The sequence below is a fragment of the Cyrtonyx montezumae genome, unplaced genomic scaffold (genome assembly GCF_038088225.1).
Source record: "Cyrtonyx montezumae isolate F1298 unplaced genomic scaffold, pur_monq_1.0 scaffold_18, whole genome shotgun sequence".
NCBI lineage: Eukaryota > Metazoa > Chordata > Aves > Galliformes > Odontophoridae > Cyrtonyx > Cyrtonyx montezumae.
The window spans coordinates 4,579,488-4,600,160 of record NW_027071914.1 but is presented as its reverse complement, the minus strand read 5'-3'; the positions used below and the strand labels follow the sequence as shown (position 1 = coordinate 4,600,160).

Sequence of the window (20,673 nt, the reverse complement as noted above, 5' to 3'; positions counted from 1 at the left end):
AATCAGTTAGAAGTTTGCTTCTGAGAAGGGTGATGGTTTCTGTAATTTCCAGCTACCCTTGTTATTTTTGTAAATGTCATCTTTTATCTCACCTCCAAAACTTGTGAATAATACCTCTGGATGGTAGTTCCCAAATTACATGCTCTGTAAATAACAGTTCTTATTTGAGAGCTCATAATATTTTCTTTTCTGATCTGTACCTTTCTCAACCCCTATCCCAGTAACTTAACTGGAACTTTGCTACTTTTGTCTATCAGGCCTGAGCTAACATTCTGAGCAATTTATGTAGCACTGAAATATCCAGAACTACCACGTGTATCCTCTTACTTTTTCATAGCTAGGGGCAATAGACTATTTCCTTCCAGATACATATAATCTGCTATGTAGAGATTTGCATACAGTGAGAGTGGTTTGACTTAAAGAGTTTAGAAACCAAATTCGTTTTCATTTGCAGGATTTACACAGGGCAAATAGGGATCTTTTTTTGACCAGGAGACAAGATTATTCGCCAGGAAGAAGTTTCCTGTTAGCATTCTTTGCTGAGAGCTTCCTATAAATGATTGAAATACGCCACAGTGCAGTGACAGAACATTTCAGCAGCTTTTTTCTTTCCCTTTATATAGGATATATGCAGAACATGACCTTACTTCTCCCCTTTCTAGCCCAGAAACTGTAATGAGTGTGTTTTCAGCAAGGCTTCCTGCATTTTGTCTGGTACTTCAAAGATGCACCCAGCAGATCTCGGTGAATAGTTTTCCAAACTGAAATCACATTTCTTTTCTCCTTTTGGAGAGGCTTCTACATGAGCTATACTGATTTTCTGGCCAATTCTTGAACTCTTAAAAGACTACAAAAAGGTAGGGAGGGCAATCAATCAAGCTGCTGATCTAACTTTTGAAAGGGCAAAGCTGATTTTGCTGTTCATAGACGTATTCACAGCATCAGGCAATCTTTTCTTGTTCCAAAGATAATGTTTTCTGTGTTATTTTGTACCCTGCGGTGTCAAGCACAGCTTCAGCAAGTGAGTGAATAACACGGTATTGCTGGATACAAAACAACAAAGACACAGGAATGCTTGTGAGAGGTCAGTGAGAAAGAGAGAGTAGTTCCAGATCTTGAGAAATATGGATGTATATACACAGTCTAATAATTACCAAGAAACAAATCAAAAGAGAACAATGTCTGTGCATTCTTTTGAGGACTGCTGTTAGTGTTCTTTTTAAAGATATCTCTTCCATAATGATGTTTATTCTTGCTTGTACATCGTCAAGATATAATTACTGTATTTTTAGTGTCTGTTTCATATAATCTTTTACACTTGAAGATGCAGATAAGGACAAATGTGTTTCATCTGCCTTCTGCAACCTCTGCGGAATAACCATTCAGATATAAGCTTTTACATTTTCAGCTTCTGGAGAATTTTGTTTTTGATTCCTACCTTAGCGTTGTATAACAGGAGGATGCCTGTAGAAGTTAGATTTGTCTTCCTTTATCTGATGGTATTGAATTTCTCCAGTTAATAATTTTAGTTTAATATTGTATTAAAAAATAGCGGTGTCAGGAAGGAAAAAGCATCTCTGAAGTGTCAGTTCAGGATTCTGCTGTGTGATCAGTTCAGGGCTTTGGGGAAAATATGAGCTATTGAAAGCTTTTTCTTTAAACTATCAGCTATGTTTTTTGTGCAGTGTAACTACCCATTGAGGATAAAGTAGAAACTAATGCTGAATATTGATACATCCTTCTTGCAGTGCTTTCAGTGAGAGCATTTACTAAGAAAATTTTATAAGGGATTGTATGGGAACTGTTGAATCATGGCCTGAACCACTGATTGGTCACCTGAGGTGAGCACCGAGTCAGCCACAGGGGGCACAGGTAATGTACCTGTGTGAGTGGAAGGGGTGGAGCCTTGCTCCACCTCTCCCAAACCCCATTTAAGGGCTGACCACCACCAGGGAAGGATCTCTTCCCTCCCGCGTGGAATCCGCAGCGAGCCTTTGTCATCCTAAAGGTGAGCCATCTTCTTTTGCATTGCTATTTGTGTACCATCTATATAGACCTACTGAAATATACCATCTTCTATACTATGTTTTGAGTACCATCATTGGGGATTATTTACCGTACAGCGATCTTAAGAACCAATCAGGGGGACTTGTTCATGGCACTGGTTATGAGGTAATCTATATCCTGAACCATTCATACTGAACAAGGTTTCTATAAAGGTGAAGCTATTCAGCTCTTTTCTCTCATTCTTTCTCTCTATGACTATTCTGACCTGCTTATGAAATTCTTATTAGGACCAGCTCACCTTCTGGAAGCATTTCCTGCAAGTAGCCTGAATCTGTTTTAATTTAGATGTATTTTTTCCAGACATTTAAACAGAAGCAACATTTTCTGTCAAAAATAATTCTTAATGTAGTGCAGTATATGGCATTTACCAAAGAAAACCCATTTATGTATGTAACTGAAATGTAAGAGAGACATCTGAATCTAAGCATACTTAGAAGATTTTGGGTCTGAAGTGGTGGTCAGCATTCACATCTGGATGTTCAAAATGGGAATAGTTGGAATAGTGCTAAGATCATTATTATTTGATTTCTTGCTGCCATCAAATTGAAATTATGTTTGGATTTTTACAATTTCTAGTATGTATTACTGTTGTGTTTTCAGTGATACAGTCTTGACTCACATACAACTGTCAATATCATTCTGTCAGTTGTATTCAAAACGCATCCGTTCTGCGACACACACAAAGCAACACTGGTGGCTAATTAGTCCTCATTCTAGCAGCAGTTTAGCACCATGTTACTACAACCCCAGGACATGTGGAACATAAGAAAGTAAAGTTACTATATGTATCCCTGTTCTCTCTTCAGTGAAAAACAGGATTAGAGAAGAAAGGGTCCATTGTCCAACCATTTCCTTGAAGATTTGCCAATCCTAGAGCTGGGCCGTAGCAATGGCTGCTACATAGTAGATTTCAATAATTCTGTCCAAGCAAGTTCTTCTCTTAAACAGTTATGCACTTCTCATGGAAAAGCAGCAATTTTTGCTTTCACAAATGCTTCAGTGTGACGTGGATTGTAGCATTGTCCCCAATAAAATTTATGCTTTTCTCCCTCTAATTCTAAAAAATACTTTGGAGGTGCTTTAGCTTCTGCCATACTGTAATCTGCCCACTCCATGACCAATGTCTAACATCTAGGATTCCTTCTTGTGTTGTCTCATTAATTACCAGGAGCCATGCAATGAATTCCAGACATTCAAAGTGTAAAGCAGTTTCTGCATTCTTTCAGACATCATTTGCATAATGGCATCTAAGTCATACCCAAGTAATTAATATTTTATCTGTTAGAGGATGTCTTTAAAGGGCTGCATTTTGTAAATTGGGAGCCATAATTTGGAAAAGCAGCCAAACAGTGTCAAGCATTGCTGCTTTTCATAGTCCCATTGTATTTTTAGTTGCTATTCAGTTTTTAACAGTCCAGTGCAGAGTAGGTCAATCAACTCAGCATCAATAGGCTGTGACAAGCTTTCAGAATGTTTTAAAGATACCATGCAAAATAGCTGCAGGGAAAGGTTTAAGTATTTCTTCCTCTATGTTTTTGGGTGACTGGGGTAGACAGAGGGCTACATAACCTGATAGTTAACCTTCCATCTAATTAAAAATAATAGACACTTTTAACGTTTTAATATATTTTTACCAAAACCCACGTGAAGTAAAAATTAAAAGTCCTCATTCTGATTAATTATAAAACTGCGGATATTTTTTTTTAGGTAGATGTTGAAAGAATGAAGTTATTCATGAGAGTAACAAGTGTGTGAGATTCACAATGCATCTAAAGAATGTGTGTTTTAATATGCTTCCAGTCAGTTAACTTTTGTAGAGAACTGAACATCAGAGCTGAAGAGCCAAAGTGATTCAAGATGCAGACCCTGTTATAAAGAGAACTAGTGTTGGTAATTGATGTGTTATCTAAGAAATCAATATAATATTGTGATCGTGATTAAAACACCAGTCTTCTTTATGAAAAACTATAACATTTTATATTGAAAAGTATTATCCAAATTTAGATTAAAAACAGTGCTAAGAGGACAATTATCCAAAAGATCAAAATGGTAAATAAGATCAATGTAGAGATAGCATGTTTTCCTACTGCACCATGACTTATTGGTCATAAAAACAGTACCACTTCAAGTACTGTGATTTTCCAACTGTTAGGAATCGAAACTGATTGCTGAGCTGTTTGTGGAGTGAGTCCCTCAAGAATAGCACTGAAGTTATTTTTGTGAGTTCAGCATGCACAAACACAAAAAAACTAAATGTCACAGAAGATGCTGATCCTCCTAAAGCCAAAGAGACATTAGCACAGATGAGAGAACTGACTTTTTATTTTAACAACTGGGAATATCAGAAAGTAGAACTCTATTCCTAATGTAGCATGTTGCCATCAACTTTTCAGCACGTTTTAAATATTAACTAATCTGACTTCTGTATTTTCCATTTCTTAAAGCAATGCTGGGTTACAGATTCCTTCTCACTGAAACTGATAACAGAACTGTCATTATCGCATATAGTTTAATGACAAAAGGGCAGTGTGCCTAAAATTAGGCAGTTGTAGAAAAGGCCACTGCATTGTCTTTCTCTCTCTTCCCTATTTTATTTTTAAGTTACAGAAGTATTTGCTTCTGAACAAGGATAGTATTACTGAAAGCAAGAAGCCATGGGGAAAGGAGAAAGCAAAATATGTTAACATCTTAACAGATCCTGATAATTATATTTCTAACACATATGTCTATATTTGAGTACTCTGCTAACAATGCAGGAAAAATAATAATATGCCTTCTCTTTCAAAAAACTTGAAAAGATGCCTTACACTTAAGGCAGAAATTCATTGCATAGGAGTTTGTTAGGAATACAAAATGAAGATTGCATGCAGCATAGTTAATAGATAGTTGAGTCTGGGGACAGGAATGTTATGGTGACACAAGTTTTAGATCCAGTGCATCTTTTTCTTGGCTTATTTGGATACTAGGGATAAAATTGCATTTTGTTACCATCTCTCTTGGATTGTTATTTGTTGGTTGTTTATCATGAGGCCGATCACTGTGTCCTATGCGCATCTAAGCCTATTTTTTATTTTCGAAGTAAGCTAGAAATATGGATTTAGAATGAAGAAAGCCTTCTATGTTTAAAGAACAGTTTGTCAGAGTCAAGTTCACTTTGTGAAGGTTGAGAGGGCAGTGTTTGCTTAAAGGAAATACTAGGTGATTGCTATACTAGAGAAAATATTAATCTTGTTTCAATAGCTGTGCATTACTTCTGAATTACTCCTCTAGAGAGATGGTTATGAGCCAGAAGCCGGGAGAAGATATATACTGATATACTATTGTATGTGTAGCCAGAAGGCTGAAGAGGAAATAAGAACCCTAGCAAAATCTATGCTGATGAGTAGCCACTAGTTTGGAGTTGTAGCTCTCCTTAATTCAAATCCATAGGGGCCTGTAGAGATTATCAGTTCTATGATTTCTTATTGGAATTTTATAATAATTTAATAGTAATTTTATAGTATTTTTATAATTGCTTTGCTTGTTTATATGCTGAAGAAAGAGGTGAATTAAAATTGATCAAGCTTACCCTTACTTTTGAACCAGTAGTTCATATCTTGTATCAAAAGACTTGATTACATATGAAATACCAAACTGACTCCTGAAATTGTTAATACTTTTATGCTTCTTTAAATCTTAGAATCTTCTGTGCACAGAGCATTTGATAAGTAAGGTCTGTATTTCTTCACCAGTATTTATATTTCTACTTACCTTGAAATTCTTATTAGTTGTAAGTTTAAGATGCTTTGTGAAGGGAAATTTCAAAAAATTGTGGTAATTTAAATTATTTGTCTCTATTTGAGATTGTCTGTTTATTCAACTTGTACAGTCACAGTCTCCCCTACAGTAAGGAGGATTTTTTTTTCATCACTTCAGAGTAAAAGCACTGAATTTATGAAATATTCTAGCAAGATGTACACAGATTATCTGATTTCTTAGACAGACTTCCCGTTGAAATTAAATGAAAGCATCCTTAAAGGTTGTTTGTATAAAATATGCCCCTAGGCTTTAATTATTTTGTTTCTATATTTTAGTGCTTCACAGAGATGTTCTCAAATACGAGGAAAAATTTCATTCAACTGTGAACAAGTAACAGCGAATCAGAAAGGATGAAGTTGTTGGTCCTTTTCAGTGTTGCTCCTGTCTTTGTAGTCCTGTGACTAAAACTTAACAGGTCTGTTATAGATATATTTCACAGGGCTACCGTTACCGGGTCCTAACTTGAACTAAATGATTTAATTCCCCATTAGGAAATAATAAAATTTACTAAGTTGTTTTATTCAGAATGGAAAGCAGGTAGGCACTGGAAAATGCACTAAAAAATGCTCTGAATTGTCTTCAGCTTTCTGTGTTGAGCGCTGATGAGAAAGGCAGTCTGATATCATTGAGGTGCATGATAGTTTTTCCAGTCAATGACATCCAGCTTAAGAAGGATTTTTGAGAAAGGTTCCTAACCGCTTACAGGAGTTATTACTGTAAATTGGATAAGCACTATGCCTGATTAAACATATTCCCATGTATGTATTTACTTTGAAACCTATAGCCATTTCAAAGTTCACTTTGCTTGATTAAGACCTGTAGAGATCTCGTAAAGTCAATAGAGTCAAACTGCATCCATCCCAAGGTTTGATGGATTTGAAGGTCCTCAGAGACCTTCAGCTAATGTTTTGGTGTCGTAAGGTGTTCTTTTGTTAGCTAATCACGAATGATATAGTGGAGTGCTACCAAAGTCCTCTGCAGTTTGAGTTAGGACACTGCTTCTCGCTTTCTGCCCTGAGCTGCTGAAATGTGGCTGTGCAGAGTGACAAAGCTGCTGTGTATTGCTTGATTTCACAGCTCTGAACAAATGATTGTTGTGTAAAGTATAGCCTAATTGATATATGTTTCTAATGTTCTGGAACCCGTCTAGTGGGTAATAGTTCAACTATGAGTAAGAAATGGAAAAAGGTACTATACTGAATTGAAATTCCTGGAAACAGGCCGAGAACAGTAATATAAGTTACAGTTTTATTTGTACTCTGATGGTAAATAGCCCTTGGAACAAACTCATGTTGTGGTAATTTTCTCTTCAGCTTTTCTAAGATAATTAATAACCTAAACAGAAAAGTGGAATTTCCTTGATATATTTTGGTTGCATACGGAGATACTGCTCACGTGAGCTGTTAGGACACATGATATTTTCAGTGTTGCAAACAAGGAGCAACTTGCACAAAACTCTAGTAAATTGTCCTTTAGATGTTCAATGTATGGATCGAAGATTTTTTTTTTCTTCCTTGTCTCACTGGAATTTCTAGTTCATTTTTGTTTTAGTAGTGTTAAGTTCTCTTATTCCGGCTTTTTTGTTCTGTGTTTTTGTCCAGTGCAAACATCATGACAGTGTATAGTTTTGCACCTTCTTTTACCCAACACAGACCAGCGACTGAAGTAGATTCAGATCAGTGCAGTGCATTTCTTTTGCAGCTGATGCGCAGTGATTTCTAGATTTCTTGGCACATCTCCAGATCACTTAGTTATCGTGTTTCTCTTCCCTGGAGAAGGGCTCCTAGCAAACAGGCCCATCATAACCAACAGCATCCTGCCTATCGCAGCGTGTTTTAACAACTGTGTTAAATATAGGAGCAGAGCAATGAAGTTCAAAGCTCGGTTGGTGCTTCTGAGGAAGAGAAACAGAAACAACAGAGAAATGGAAAAGAAATGCTCCGTTTCTAAGCAGAAAGGCTGAAGTATTTATTCGCTGTTAAGGTCCTTATGAAGCAAGCATTGCTTAAAGACTCTATCTACATTAACATTTCTCCTAAATAAGGATAAAATGCTCTGGGCATTTTTTAGAGGTGAAATGGTGAAGATGTCTCCCCTAGCAGATAGATCAAAATCAGATTTTCAGATGTATTTAAATATTATGGCATCTGGCTGTGTGTGGAGGATTTCTCTTCACCACGCAGGCAGGTAGAAAAATAACAGAAAAAAGGTTCTTGTGAAAGCATTCTTATTTCTTTAGCTTTCATTAGTTATTTGTGTAAAAAATAGTTATGTAAAAAATTTCCCAGAAACTGGGAAATGGAGTGATATTACTCATGAGGCTTGTATAAAAGATGTAGAATGGATATCTAGGACTTCAAAATCAGATATGTTTATAAAATACATTTTACGTATTGAAACATTCATCTTCCATCCTGATGTGCCAAAACATCATGCACAAACACTCACATAGCTCAGAACGTGTTGTTTGTGTATTTTAATTTGTTTTACCTAAGTTACTTTTATGATAGAATATTGCTTCTGTGTTCTGCACACTTTATTTCAATCCTTTATATTTGTGCATATTGGAACCCCATACATTCTATCTCTAATAAAAATGTGAGCTACATTTGCTTTAATATTCAAATATCTATTGATTTTTGTCCCTTCTTAACTATACTATGAGAAGTGCAGAGTGTATGTTGTCAAAGCTTTTTCCATTTTAAACTATCCCAGAATGCTTCTTAAAAATTCTGGTTTTTTTCAGCACTTCCTTTTGATTTCCCTTTGGGATGGCTGAAATCTTCGGAGGCTGTAGTCCGAAGCCATGCAGTATGGTGCTGTTTGTTGGAATCCATACAGTTAATATTGTAGGAAGGTCAGCTCAAAATATAGCACATTTGTCAATACAATTCTTTTCATCCTGTAGGTATTCCAGAATTCTATACCAAACTTAGGGATAGATGCTTGCAGAGCATACTAATACATATGGAGTAATGAAGGAAAATGTGTACTTATTCTAATGCTCATATTTATTCCTCTGACAGAGACAACCTGTACATTTATACAGGAACTGCATTTGCATACCTGAAAGTTAATTGCTAAATCATAAATTCTATACAGACATCAATATCTGATGAATAGCCAGTAATTATAATGTAACAATGCCTGAGCAAAATGGCATATGGTGCCCTGAGAAAAAAGAATGATAAAGCTCTAAAACAGAAGGATATGTAGATAGTTCAGGTTGGAAGGGATGTCAGGAGGTCATCTAGTCCAAACTCTTCCTCAGGTGGTGTTATAGGATTAGTTCACGTCAGACATCACCCAGACCCATAGGTTTTAAGGCAGATATTCTACAACCCCCTTCATCGTCTATTAGATGGGTGCTGCTGCTGAGCATCTTCAGAGGAGCTCTGAGCAACACAGGTGGCATAATGTATTGCTTTCTCTCACTGCAGTGCCTTTCTTGTGTATACATGTACAGGTGTATGTGTACCCTTCCCTCTGTCGTGGTTTCATGAGTTTTCATCAGTATTCTGCATCACAACATCATGCAGTCCATGCCCAAATGTAATAAGTAGGATTAGAAATACTCTTGTAAACTACTCTTAAGTAGTACTAGCATGAGGGAAGCAGTTCTGTTTGGTCACTAAATGCTGACTTGGCTTACTAGTGCACTTTGGTTCATTTCTAATCCTCCTCTGTATAGTTGTAAAGCTATTTGTATATCAAAGGTGTTACGGTGAAAGAAATTCAATTTGTATTTGGAGCAGAAAGTGGATATGTGATTTTCTGTATGTAAGTTCTTATATAGAGAGTGAAGGAATTTATTTCCTAATTTTGAGTTGGCAGCTTAAGATCTCTACCTCCTACACAGATAAGATGAGCTTTTGTCAGCTTAGCAGAGCTCTCAACCCCAGTTTCCATCCCTGTACCTTAGGCATTTTAAATATCCTGAGCCTAGCAGATAAGAAGTAAGGCCTTGAACATGGTTTTAAATTTCTTTAAGAAGCCACTGGTGAGAGAATTAAAATAATATTTGATGTGCCTGTTCTTGTTAAGAGGAAATGCTTCAGCATTCAACTAGCTGAATTTGGTGTAAGCCCATATGTATTGTGTTGCTGTAGTCAAGTATAAGGGAGGTCAAATTAGCATCTCGATATGAAATGGAGTGTTACAGTCCCTCAGAAGTGATTGATAAAACAGCTCCTATATATGCTCTGTGTGTGGAATTTCTGAAATGTATCAAAGTATTCCAAAGTTGATGAGTGAACTGAGAAATGTCTTCCCTGAAAATGCAAAATTGTATTAGAACTGGAATGCTAGCCTAGTTCTAGCAGGACTTTGTAAAAATGTTTGGAAACTGAAAAGTTGATGCCAGTGGAATATGGCTAGAATGGTTATAGCCAGGATTTTCTTCTGTGTTGAATGGTGAGAATAATGCCAGGCTAATGAAAGGGAATCTCAGCATCTGAGCAGTCCATTAGAATTCAGGTAGAAGCACTGGTAATCCATGACCCTTTCAGGATGCAAGAAGAGCTGTAGAACCACCAACACATTTTATAGTCACCTTTTACCACAATCTGTTGTTTGTACCATGCCCAGTAGTCAGTTAACACATAGAAACGGGTGAAGGCACATCCTTGTCTGAAGATGTGCCACTGTATTATATTGAGAGCCAAGGTACAGCAGACTGCTTTGAGCACTGAGGCTGTACATTAGCTGATTGAAATCCTTGTCATTCTTTTTGATTTGTCTGAGTGTTGCCAGTACGGAGCAATTACGTCTTGGCCCTCAGCTCGTACAGTTGGGAAGAATGAAGGGTCAATCCTTTCAATCGTCAGTGAAGGATTCAGTCCCAAGAAGTCCAGCCTCATAAGATTTAATTCCTAGTTTAATTATGTTACAGTCTGACTGCTTTTCTCAGGCAGATGCACTTCTCCGTATTTGCAGTATTCCAGTAACAGACCTGGTCTGTTGTAGCAGCTTTCTTGTCCCTCCCAGCTCACCATGTGGTGGTTCTGTTGTCCTGTCTGTTTCTCTCTGTGCATTTCTTCAGAAGGCACTGCAGTTAGTTTGCTTGCCTTTGGTGCTGCTCCATTGTTGTTTGCACTATATTAGAAATAATTTTATTGTTACCAGAACTGATGTAAGAGACCCAGATTGAGGTGTAAATGTGTGAACACAGCGGAGGGTGAGGTTTCCTACTTAATTACAAACATCCTGGAGTTTCAATTCTACATCAAGCCTGAAGAATTACTTTAATGTAGTTACATTTCATGTATCTTACCAGAAATTGTCTGATTTAATCTCATTTGGCGCTTTAATTCCCTAGCTCTGTGCTGAGAATTTGCTGCAACAAATGACAACTTTGCTTCAAGTGTATTCTGAGCAGTAAAGCTAGAAATTGTGAGTGTCCTTTAAAATTTCAAGGAGAGGAAATGCTGGATGGCATTTCTGTCTTGAGAAAAGCTAGTATGGTCTCCCCTGCTGACCCATCAAGGCATTCAGAGAGAAAAACTGGATCTGCATCACTGGAGAGTTTTCAGTCAAATTAGAGAGCTGGGAGTACGGGGCCTTGGTAGTAGCAGGAAGTTTGGCCTTTTTCAGGGCTGATCTTGCACTTTTTATCTCAATGGTGTCTTAGCTTTTAAATGTTTGAAATGAAGGCCTACCTCGGTAACTTTGTAATGTATACAGGGGTTTTAAAAGTTGCTGTCTGAGCAGCTGAAGCGTAGGACTTACCTCTAGTGATGTACAGCTGTGTTCCCAGCTTCATCCAATTGTGTTCCCGTTGGGATGAACATCTCCACTGGCAAGCTTAGTCTGCTTGGGAGGGCAGAATAGAGCATAAAGGAGAGTAAAGTGAGAAAAACTTGTAAACTCTCGTCTTGTTGTTCTTCAAGGCTCAAATATTGCAGATACCTCAGTAAGCTCAGTATGATTCTGAGTTCATCCTTTTTTAATTTATTAAAAGTAACAGTTCTACACAATTCTGTTACTTCCTAACTGAAGCAAGGAGGAAAGAGATCCCTGTGCTGGATTTCTAATTTTCAGTTAGCCATGTTGAAACTGGGTGTTTGAAACCTAATGCCTGGCATCTGCTCGTCAGCATTAGCTGTCCTTTTGCTAGGTATAGTTATCACTTAAGGATCATGTTGCATATTTTTTCTCTTGGTCTATCACGGGAACACAGTGAAGGCAGTATGGGTAAAGACAACTGAAAAATAACACAGCATTGTGTGTCAGTGTAGGTGAGGTTTTCCAAGTCTTGTACATTTTTATATAAAATTATGCCAACACTTTGCCAAAACATTTATTTTTAAAAGTTCCATGACCTGTACAAATATGTGGTTACCACATATTTCAAATAATTAAAAAAAAATTGAAGTGTAAAAACCGTTCAAATATATGGCTGCCACATACTTGAATTAGAAAGCAAATTACTCTGTGTGCAAGGATGTTGAGTAGCAATTACTGTGAGTCCCGACTTTTACAAATGAATGACTCAAATTCTCTGCCATAGCACTGTGATTAATGTAGGGATTTTAGTTATTACATTTTAATTAGGTTATCTGTTCTTTTAAATATGAGGTCAATGTTTTGCTTGTTGCTCTTCAATGGGCTGAATTCACACATCCTGTCAGTTTTGTCACTTTATCATTACACTGTCAATAAACTACTTATATAGATGTTATATTAGAGATAAGCCTAGCTTGAGAAGGATTCTTTCTCTAGAAACAGTACTACATTTTACGAAGGACGATACCAGCCCTTCTACCCTGTATCAGAAACATTAATACAAAAGAAGATTATGTTTTTGGTACTGGTTTTATGAATTCAATTTCATACAGAATTATATTCTGAATGTACTTTGTTACAGTAAGATTAATTTGAAAGACTTCTTTATCTCAAGTACAAATTTTGCTGCATAGTTACGCATCTTTTTATTGGATATACGAAGGTGAATTGAATATGAATTTTGTTTGAAAACTGTGCAATATATGATTTGAATATGCTGCTAGAGTCTCATTTTAGTTCAGAATCTCAGCAGATAATCTGCTCAGGCTATAGACAAAACTACGTTCCTATTCTGTAGCTTTTGGGCTGCAGCAGTGTCCTTCCACATGTCCATGTGCTCTGTGTACCTGCCTGGCCTATGTTGGTATGCGTGCAATACCGCCTTCATGTGAGCACTGGTAAAGCCACTGTGCACGGAGCTGTTTCTTTGCACAACATGGTGAACCCTCTGTGCTGCTGTTAGCATTCCCAGGGCACACAGCAGCACACATGCCTCCTGGCAGTCAGTTGCTGGGGCAGCTGTACAGGCAGGATCCTCTGGAAACCCCACACTTGCACAATCTGTGATGCTTTGCTTGCCTTCAGGGAGTGCAGACTTCATTCCTTTCCAGAATTGTCTCATGCAAATTCTTGGGTCCACTGAAGTTTTCCTGTTCTGCTTGGAAACTGAGGTGTTCTCCAAGTTACCACCTTTACAAGTGAAAGAAATAATGTAGATATATAGTACAAAATTATAATTTAAATTTTTTTTATAATTTAAAATATAGTTTAAAATTATGTTATAACACACATTTCCCAGAAACATTACTTACCATTGCAATCATCTGCCTGCACTGTAAGTATTGGCATGGAAGAAGTTAAGATTCAGAATTATTGAAACTTACATACTGGCCTTCCATTTTTTTATATCTTTTTCAATTAAAAGAAAAAAAAATAACTGCCCCATTCTTCTTTACTTGTTACACAGCTGAGCAGTCAAGTCAAGCTTTTTGTTACGCTGAAAGGTTGGGTTAGTTCTTACCAATCTGTGTGACTATCCTGCTTTGAAGACTTGCAGGCTCTGGAGACTGTTCTGGAACAGTCCAAACTCACTCAAAGGAGCTTCACTTCTCACTCAATCGATAGTATATTGCGTTGGCATGTGTTGAGTTACATATTTTGGATTTGAGCTTACTTTTTTGAAATATAATGATGTAGAAAATAAGTTGTGTGCTCCTACCATAATGCCACGTGTCGTTTTTACTTTATGTCCTCTGTTTGGCTTGAACTGAACCCCATAGGTTTTGGAATTGAAGGGTTAAAAATAGTGGTAGCAAAATAAAAGCTGTGGATTCTTTCCAGTGTTGCTAGGTACCTCATTATGTGTAGCTCATTTATTGTTTGCTAGATAGCCATAGGTGTAGCAGCAACTCGCTGAAGGCATGAACAGAAAACTATGAAAACAGTGATAACCCTCTGAAACATAAATTAAACAGTTATCACTACTGCTTTTTTCTGATTTCTTTGTACTCTGTAGATACTGACCCAGAGTACTTCTATTCACTGCAGGTCTGTAATTAACAACTATAGTGAGGAGGAGGATTTAACTGCAATTTAAGTGTTTCCCTTGAAACTGGTGTTGGAGATACTGTGTGACGGAGAACTCTGAGCTGAGCACTGCAGTTCTTACTGCAAGGCATCTGTGCCCATAGGACTACCTGCTCCAGCATCCATGTAAGCCAATGGAAAGACTCCATTGACTTACAGAGGCCTTTGGATAAAGATGAAGAAAATTGAGTTAGGCAAAAAAAAGAGAGATGTTATATTCCAGACTAATAGCTGTACTGTATGTGCACTGAATGGGGAGAGGTACAGGGAGCCCTTTCCCTCCACTTGTTATCAGCTGGAGGAGGCATCCGTGCCTGATGGCTTTAGGTCAAAAGGAATCAGATGTAGCTTCCTGATTTACATGTAATTTTCTGTGTAAAAACTGGGTAGATCATGTCTAATTCTGTGAAATTGTTAGGTGCAACTGTAGAAGGGAAGATTTTTACCTTTTTCCTCTCTCTGCTGTTTCTTTTTCCTTGCCATGCTGCCCCTTTTTCCTTCAAGTGATTGGCCCCTCTGTGAGTTCTGGTGGTTATAACCAGATTTAAGATTTAGATGGAAAACGCAAATTACTTGAACGGCATTTTCTTTGTACTTTGATTTGCTTAAAGTGTTTGTTTTGGAGCTTTAAAGTAGTTTATGCAAAAGAAAACCTATATGTGCCTGAGTATGTGTTTAGTCGTGTACCTGGGGCTTGTCAGTGTTTGTGGAATGAAGAGGAGTTCTGTGTGGAATTTATACAAAACTGGATTCAGATTTTTCATGCCTAGATACTGGAAATTCGTTTGCTGAGTTCAATAGTAAATTAATCACCTTACAATTTAGACCCAGAATAGTTTTACCGTAGATAAAACCTATGAGTACTGTCTCATAAATATATTAAGCACTATCATTCTTGCAAACAAGGACTGTCAATATTGATTTTCTTTTCTATTCTTAATGTTTCTGTGAACTTTCTTGTTAAATTCATCTTCTCATAAATCTCATAGGTCTTGAAAATATGAAACTATAGAAGCAGATAAAGCTGTTATAGGCCTGCTGGAAGCAGTGGACTTAATTTTGCTCATAACGAACTCAGTAATAGCAATGCTTGTTATTTTCAGGGTTCACTATATTTTTCTCACTCCTCAGTTGTTAATATGAAAACCAGTAACACTTTAATTTCTATTTTTATAGCATTTCCTAGGCCCCATCGTGGACTGTGGTGATGTGGAACTCTACAAACAGATTACAGCATCTAGTATTTGAGTGCATTGTGTCTTCTGGATTGCAAGGGCTTCCAGACAGCACTTTCTTTTCCTGTTGTGTATAGCTAGAGATCTTGAACCTTTTTGGCTCTTTTTCCATAGTGAATATTAAGGAAATAATTGGTTACATGCATTCGATCACAGAGTTTAAAGTTGAGAAAACATATCCATAGTGCTTTCTTCATGTGCTCTTATTTCTTATAGTGTTTTGGGTAATAACATCTTGTTCTTCTACTACATTGTCTATGTAGCATCCATGCTGGATTCTCTTCCTCCTAGTGATAAGCCCAGTCTAGAGACACAAATTCATTCTTAGGAAAAAATCAAGTATTTTCCAAGTTTCATTCTCTGTTAGATTCGGAGATAAAATGGCTTTCATTTCTCCCTTTCCTTTCCCAGTGGCTTCCAGCATTCACTTGACATAGATGCTGGATGCTTTGTCTGTGGAGTGGAGCGAAGTGGAGTGGAGATGAATGGATTTTAGTGTTTTGATTTTGAAATCTTCTCTTGCTGTGTTACTCCCTCACGATGCTAGTCACATACTCCTGACAGTACATTGAAAATAGGCCTGAATTTTATCTTGCCATTTTAATTCAAAATGCATATGTCCCTGTTACATACTCTCACTAGTCTCAGAGACCAGAGGGAGACTGAAAGGGAAGGAGCTGCATCAGTGCTTGGCCTCCTGCCGCTGCAGTGCGTGCAGGGCTGTGCAGGCACAACTGGAAGAGTGAGACACATGAACTGCTGTTGCCCATACAGTGACTGTTCTGTGAATAAATAGCTTGTCAATCTAGCACTTTAAACAAGCGCTTTCTTCTTTCTTAAGCTAGCTTTTTGACATTTTCCATTAAGCATACTGTAATAGAAAAGATGAGTAGAATTTTTTTACACCTTAGGAATAGCAACCTGTCTGCTTAGCATGGAGGACCCTCTCTGTGCAGAGACTGAGAGCTCTGTGCCATGCTGAATTACTTCTCAAGGTTAGATTCCAATCGCGCTCGCTGCTGCACCTGCCTTGCTCTCTCTGACTGCCCTTCTCTGTGAGTAAAGCCATAAATGCAGCCAGGAGGTAGCACGTTTCTCAGTGTGAGCTGGGGCTCCACAGTGAAAGCATGCTGTACCAAAGCACTCAGCGCTAGCATGTGCTTACTGCTGTGTGTTTCCAGCAAAGGTCACACGCCCAGCAGTGAGTGCTGCAGCTGAGGCTCCTCAGGCAGGGGCTCTGCTCTCGTGTCCGCTCTCAGAGTGCACTGAAGTGCATCAAGGCACGTTGGCCATATGCAATCGCTGTGTGTGTGCGGGTGACTTACATCTGCACCAGTCCCTATGCTCGCGGGCACTTAGGAATTACTAAATATAGACACTCAGACTTCAGAGGAGAGTGCGCTCTCTAAATGTGAACTTTTATAAAAAGAAAACTTACTATTTATATAGTAACTCATAATGGAACTCTTTTGTCTATTTAGTTAATGGGTCGTTAGAATAAATTTTGGCCTAACAGATCTAATACTTGTGTAAATATTTGCTAGAATAAAGACATGCATATATAAACAAGCACAGTGTGTGTACATGGACTCACATGAGCATGCAAAATACTTCAACTGTTCTCCCTTGCTTAAAGCTGTTTTGAAAGTCAACACATCCATTAATTATTGTCAAAATACTCAGATTGTATTGTAGTCTGCTACTGCTTTTCTTTTTTTATCCTTCTCATACTTAGGTTACTCGAGCACAAGGTCTGTCTTTGGAAGCCTGTTAAATAAACTACAGAGGTAGCATAGTGTTTCCTAGCAACATCATGGCTGTACCAGAGATGCCTGCTTCCCTCTTGAAGCTAAAAGCAAAGTCATGTCCATTAATCCCCAGCTGCACATAAACTTTTCAGAGATTTTGCTAGCTCCCTACTGTTCGTGTTTTCATCTTGCTCGTATGATGCAAAGTAAACTGCTTCTGTGATTTAATTCTCTTCAGTGTTTCAGTACAAAGCCAACCTTGTGTGTATATTCACAATTACTGTTTGTTTTTCATTTAAAATGAATCATTTTTTCTCCAGTATGATGCCTCCCCTCGGACATGTATCATCTTGGTCATTCAAACAACCTGACAAGCCAAAGAGAGAAAATAAATGCCTTGAAAATATATTATCTGGGTTGCAAAATAAGTGCCTTTTCATACCTAAGATATGTAGTGCCAAAATAACCTTTTATTTAAGTGAAGGGAGAACTGTATTTTTTTAGTATACAGTAACAGCACTGAGAACTTTCAGGACTTGTTTGTCTGTTGACAGCTTTCTCTGTAGAACTAACTGAATGATTTTGGCCCTGTTCACAGAGGTCTGGTGTCTTGCTTGGATTGATTTGGTAGAGGTGGAGCTGCTGTGCCAGATGCTACCACTGGTATAGGTTTGGGCATCAAGTAGGACAGTGTGGAAACTTTGGTTGCTGATTTCTGTAGACAGCCTCCTCCATAGGACAGCTGAGGTCTCCATCCTAAAAATGTAATTAGTCACTCTGAGTTTTTCAGGAACACAATAAGGTAAAGTAAGAGTGAATGCTTGTCTCCAGTGATACCAGTGGTGAACAGTAGGGATGCAAGGCAGCTTGCTTTCCCACAAGGGAACCTCCCTCGGTACAGTTTGAGGTCAGAGGAACTCCTCTCCAGCATCACCTGATCATAGCAAAGGCTGCTAGGAGTAGGAAGAGGCCCAAATTCAGAGCTCTGGCTTTCTGAAAAGGTTGATAGAAATGCACTTGGTGGGAGTTTCTGTAAGCCATAGCAGTCTAAATGGGTGATTTCTGGAAGGCTGCTCAGCCTCTCAGCACTAGCTCTGTAGGTTTGACAGTTGTTCTTGCTCCTGGTCACCTTCAGAGGCCATGGGACACAAAGGTGACTTGCTGTCATCTTGGTCTTTCTCCAGGGCTGCACATCTGAAGTGGTGCTGCTCAGACAAAGAGAACATAGTTATTTGATTTCAGGATGTTTCCCAGAGCTGCCTTCCTTGCTTGTGCTGGATGAAAAGAGCAAGGGCTGCCCATTAGTTCCTCATTGCCCTTACAATGCCTGGGGAAGGGAATGGAGCACTTCATAGTCACAGCTTGGGGTCACAGTGGCAAACACAAAGGAATAATCCAGCTGGAGAGTGAGACCTGAGAGTCTGTAACAGGTCCCTTCAGTGACCCATCACTGGTAGGGGAAGGGAAACGGAGAGAGCATGAAGCTTTGTGAGCTGTTTTGAGATTATATTTACTGTCCAAGAAAAAAAGCAATGAGATATGTGGCAAGATGAGCCTGGGTCTCCGAACTAGATGTGAGAGCTTGAATGATTGGGTTCCAATGTCTCCTGTCAGAGTGGCAACACAGCCTTCTCCTCCTGCCCAGACTGATGAGAAGGCAAAGGAGAGGTCCATTGCAGGACTCTCAAATCTGCTTTTATTTCTGTAGACTTGTGTGGGTTGGATGTGAGGTATCTGGTTACCAAGGCCTCATTATCTTACAAGCTGGAATTTGTTTTTCTTGCCCTTTATTCCAAAGGAATGCTCAGTAAATTACAGTGACCCCTCCTGAAAATAATTTAGTTGCAAGAAAAGTAAAAAGCAGTTAAGTTGTTCTCTTGCCTATGGACATTCTGTTGGAGCATATAAGCACCTCAGCAAGTGAATGTTTTTGTTCCCCATTCAGTTTTTGCTAGACAGTAAGGCACATCATTCCCATAGCCAATTAAAGTCATATGTCTTTTGTGGGTTATCTCTTCTAGCCTGTCTTTCAGAAGGCGTGTCAGGTTGCATCATACTGTTCAGTAGCTCAGTGTAAAATAAATAGGTCTTTTAAAGTGATTGTTAGAGAAGGAAAATATTTTCGATATCATTTACTGAAACTTTGTGTAGAGAAAGCTCTTGAGAATTATGCAGTGCAGAGTGTAAATGACTCCTGAGCACTGAAGTGCTTGTTTCAGAAGACGTTCCCCCTCTCATATAGGTACACAGAAACAGAATGAGAAAAAATGTGATCTTGCCTGCAGACTGCTGTTTCTAGGTGCTGCCTTTAACTCCAGATGGGAACATTTATGGGGCTCTTAGAACATAATTGTTGGTAGGACTCATCTTCCCATCAGGCTTGAGCTAAGTCCCCATTTCTCTAGGCTCTCCCCTTTCTTTACCTTCCCTCTCCACACCGCAGTTGTGGCTCTGGAGCTGGGCAAGTGTTTGTCCCACCAGCAAGAGCGAGACTTTCTGTTTGCACAGTAATATTGTCAGCAGTGTGAGTGTGAATAAGCCTGTCTTGTACTTACCTGCCTCGTTTCTTCCCCCAGATGGCTGCCCTGACTTGTGCAACGGCAACGGGAGGTGCACGCTGGGCCAGAACAGCTGGCAGTGTGTCTGCCAGACCGGCTGGAGAGGGCCTGGATGCAACGTTGCCATGGAAACCTCCTGTGCTGATAACAAGGATAACGAGGGAGGTGAGCAGAAGTCTTCCAGTTCCCTATCCCTAAAGAGCAGAGGGTTATCCACGATTTCTTCCTGAGTCATTTTACTTCTGAAAGAGTTGTGCTGTCATTATCATCAAGTGCTGTTGTTTCCTTCCTTTTGAAACAAATGAGGCTGAGTGCTGCAGCCTTGCAGAGCCCGGTTCTGTCGGAGTCCCACTGCAGCCCATGGCATTTCATGGGTGCTGCGTGCAGCCCACTGGTCTGGAACTTCTTCCTGCGGGCTCCTGGCACACACGAATTGCAGAACAGCTTACTGTGCCTGTGTGCACAAGCGTAGCAGCTGATCTAGCAGGATAGTTAGGAACATTTTTTTAGCTCTGTGCTAGAGGCCAGGGTCATGCTCTCATGTGCACAGCCCGTGTAAGTCACTGTAGCGTGCTGTCATATTTCACAGCTCATACACCAGAGCTGAGTGAGTTGTGCTGAGCAGTCATAATGGTAAGGTTCTGAAATCCAATTCAAATTTCTCTCCTTTATCAGGCGTACCTCTGTTAAATACAGAATTTATTCTATTTGCCTACAATGGTGACTTTAGTTGATCTCTTTTTGTAGAGCCTTCCACTATGTAGTAGGTTCTACTGACCTGAAACCATTTTTTAGAAGTTGTGTCATTAAAATAAGACTGCATGGTAAACTATCCCCTTCATCTCAAACAGCATCTTTATGTCTCATTACAGTGTCTTTAGTAAGTCACCATAGATT

The 20,673-nt window shown here is 38.8% G+C and overlaps 1 protein-coding gene across 6 annotated transcripts in view; it reads left to right on the top strand.

The window, feature by feature from the left end:
* TENM2 (teneurin transmembrane protein 2) overlaps positions 1-20,673 on the top strand; it is a 459,783-nt gene that overhangs the window by 392,618 nt on the left and 46,492 nt on the right. For all 6 annotated transcript variants that reach the window (XM_065734485.1, XM_065734484.1, XM_065734483.1 and 3 more), the window contains one exon: positions 19,795-19,941. In XM_065734485.1, the coding sequence (XP_065590557.1) occupies positions 19,795-19,941 (147 nt within the window). The remainder of the gene's footprint in view (positions 1-19,794; positions 19,942-20,673) is intronic.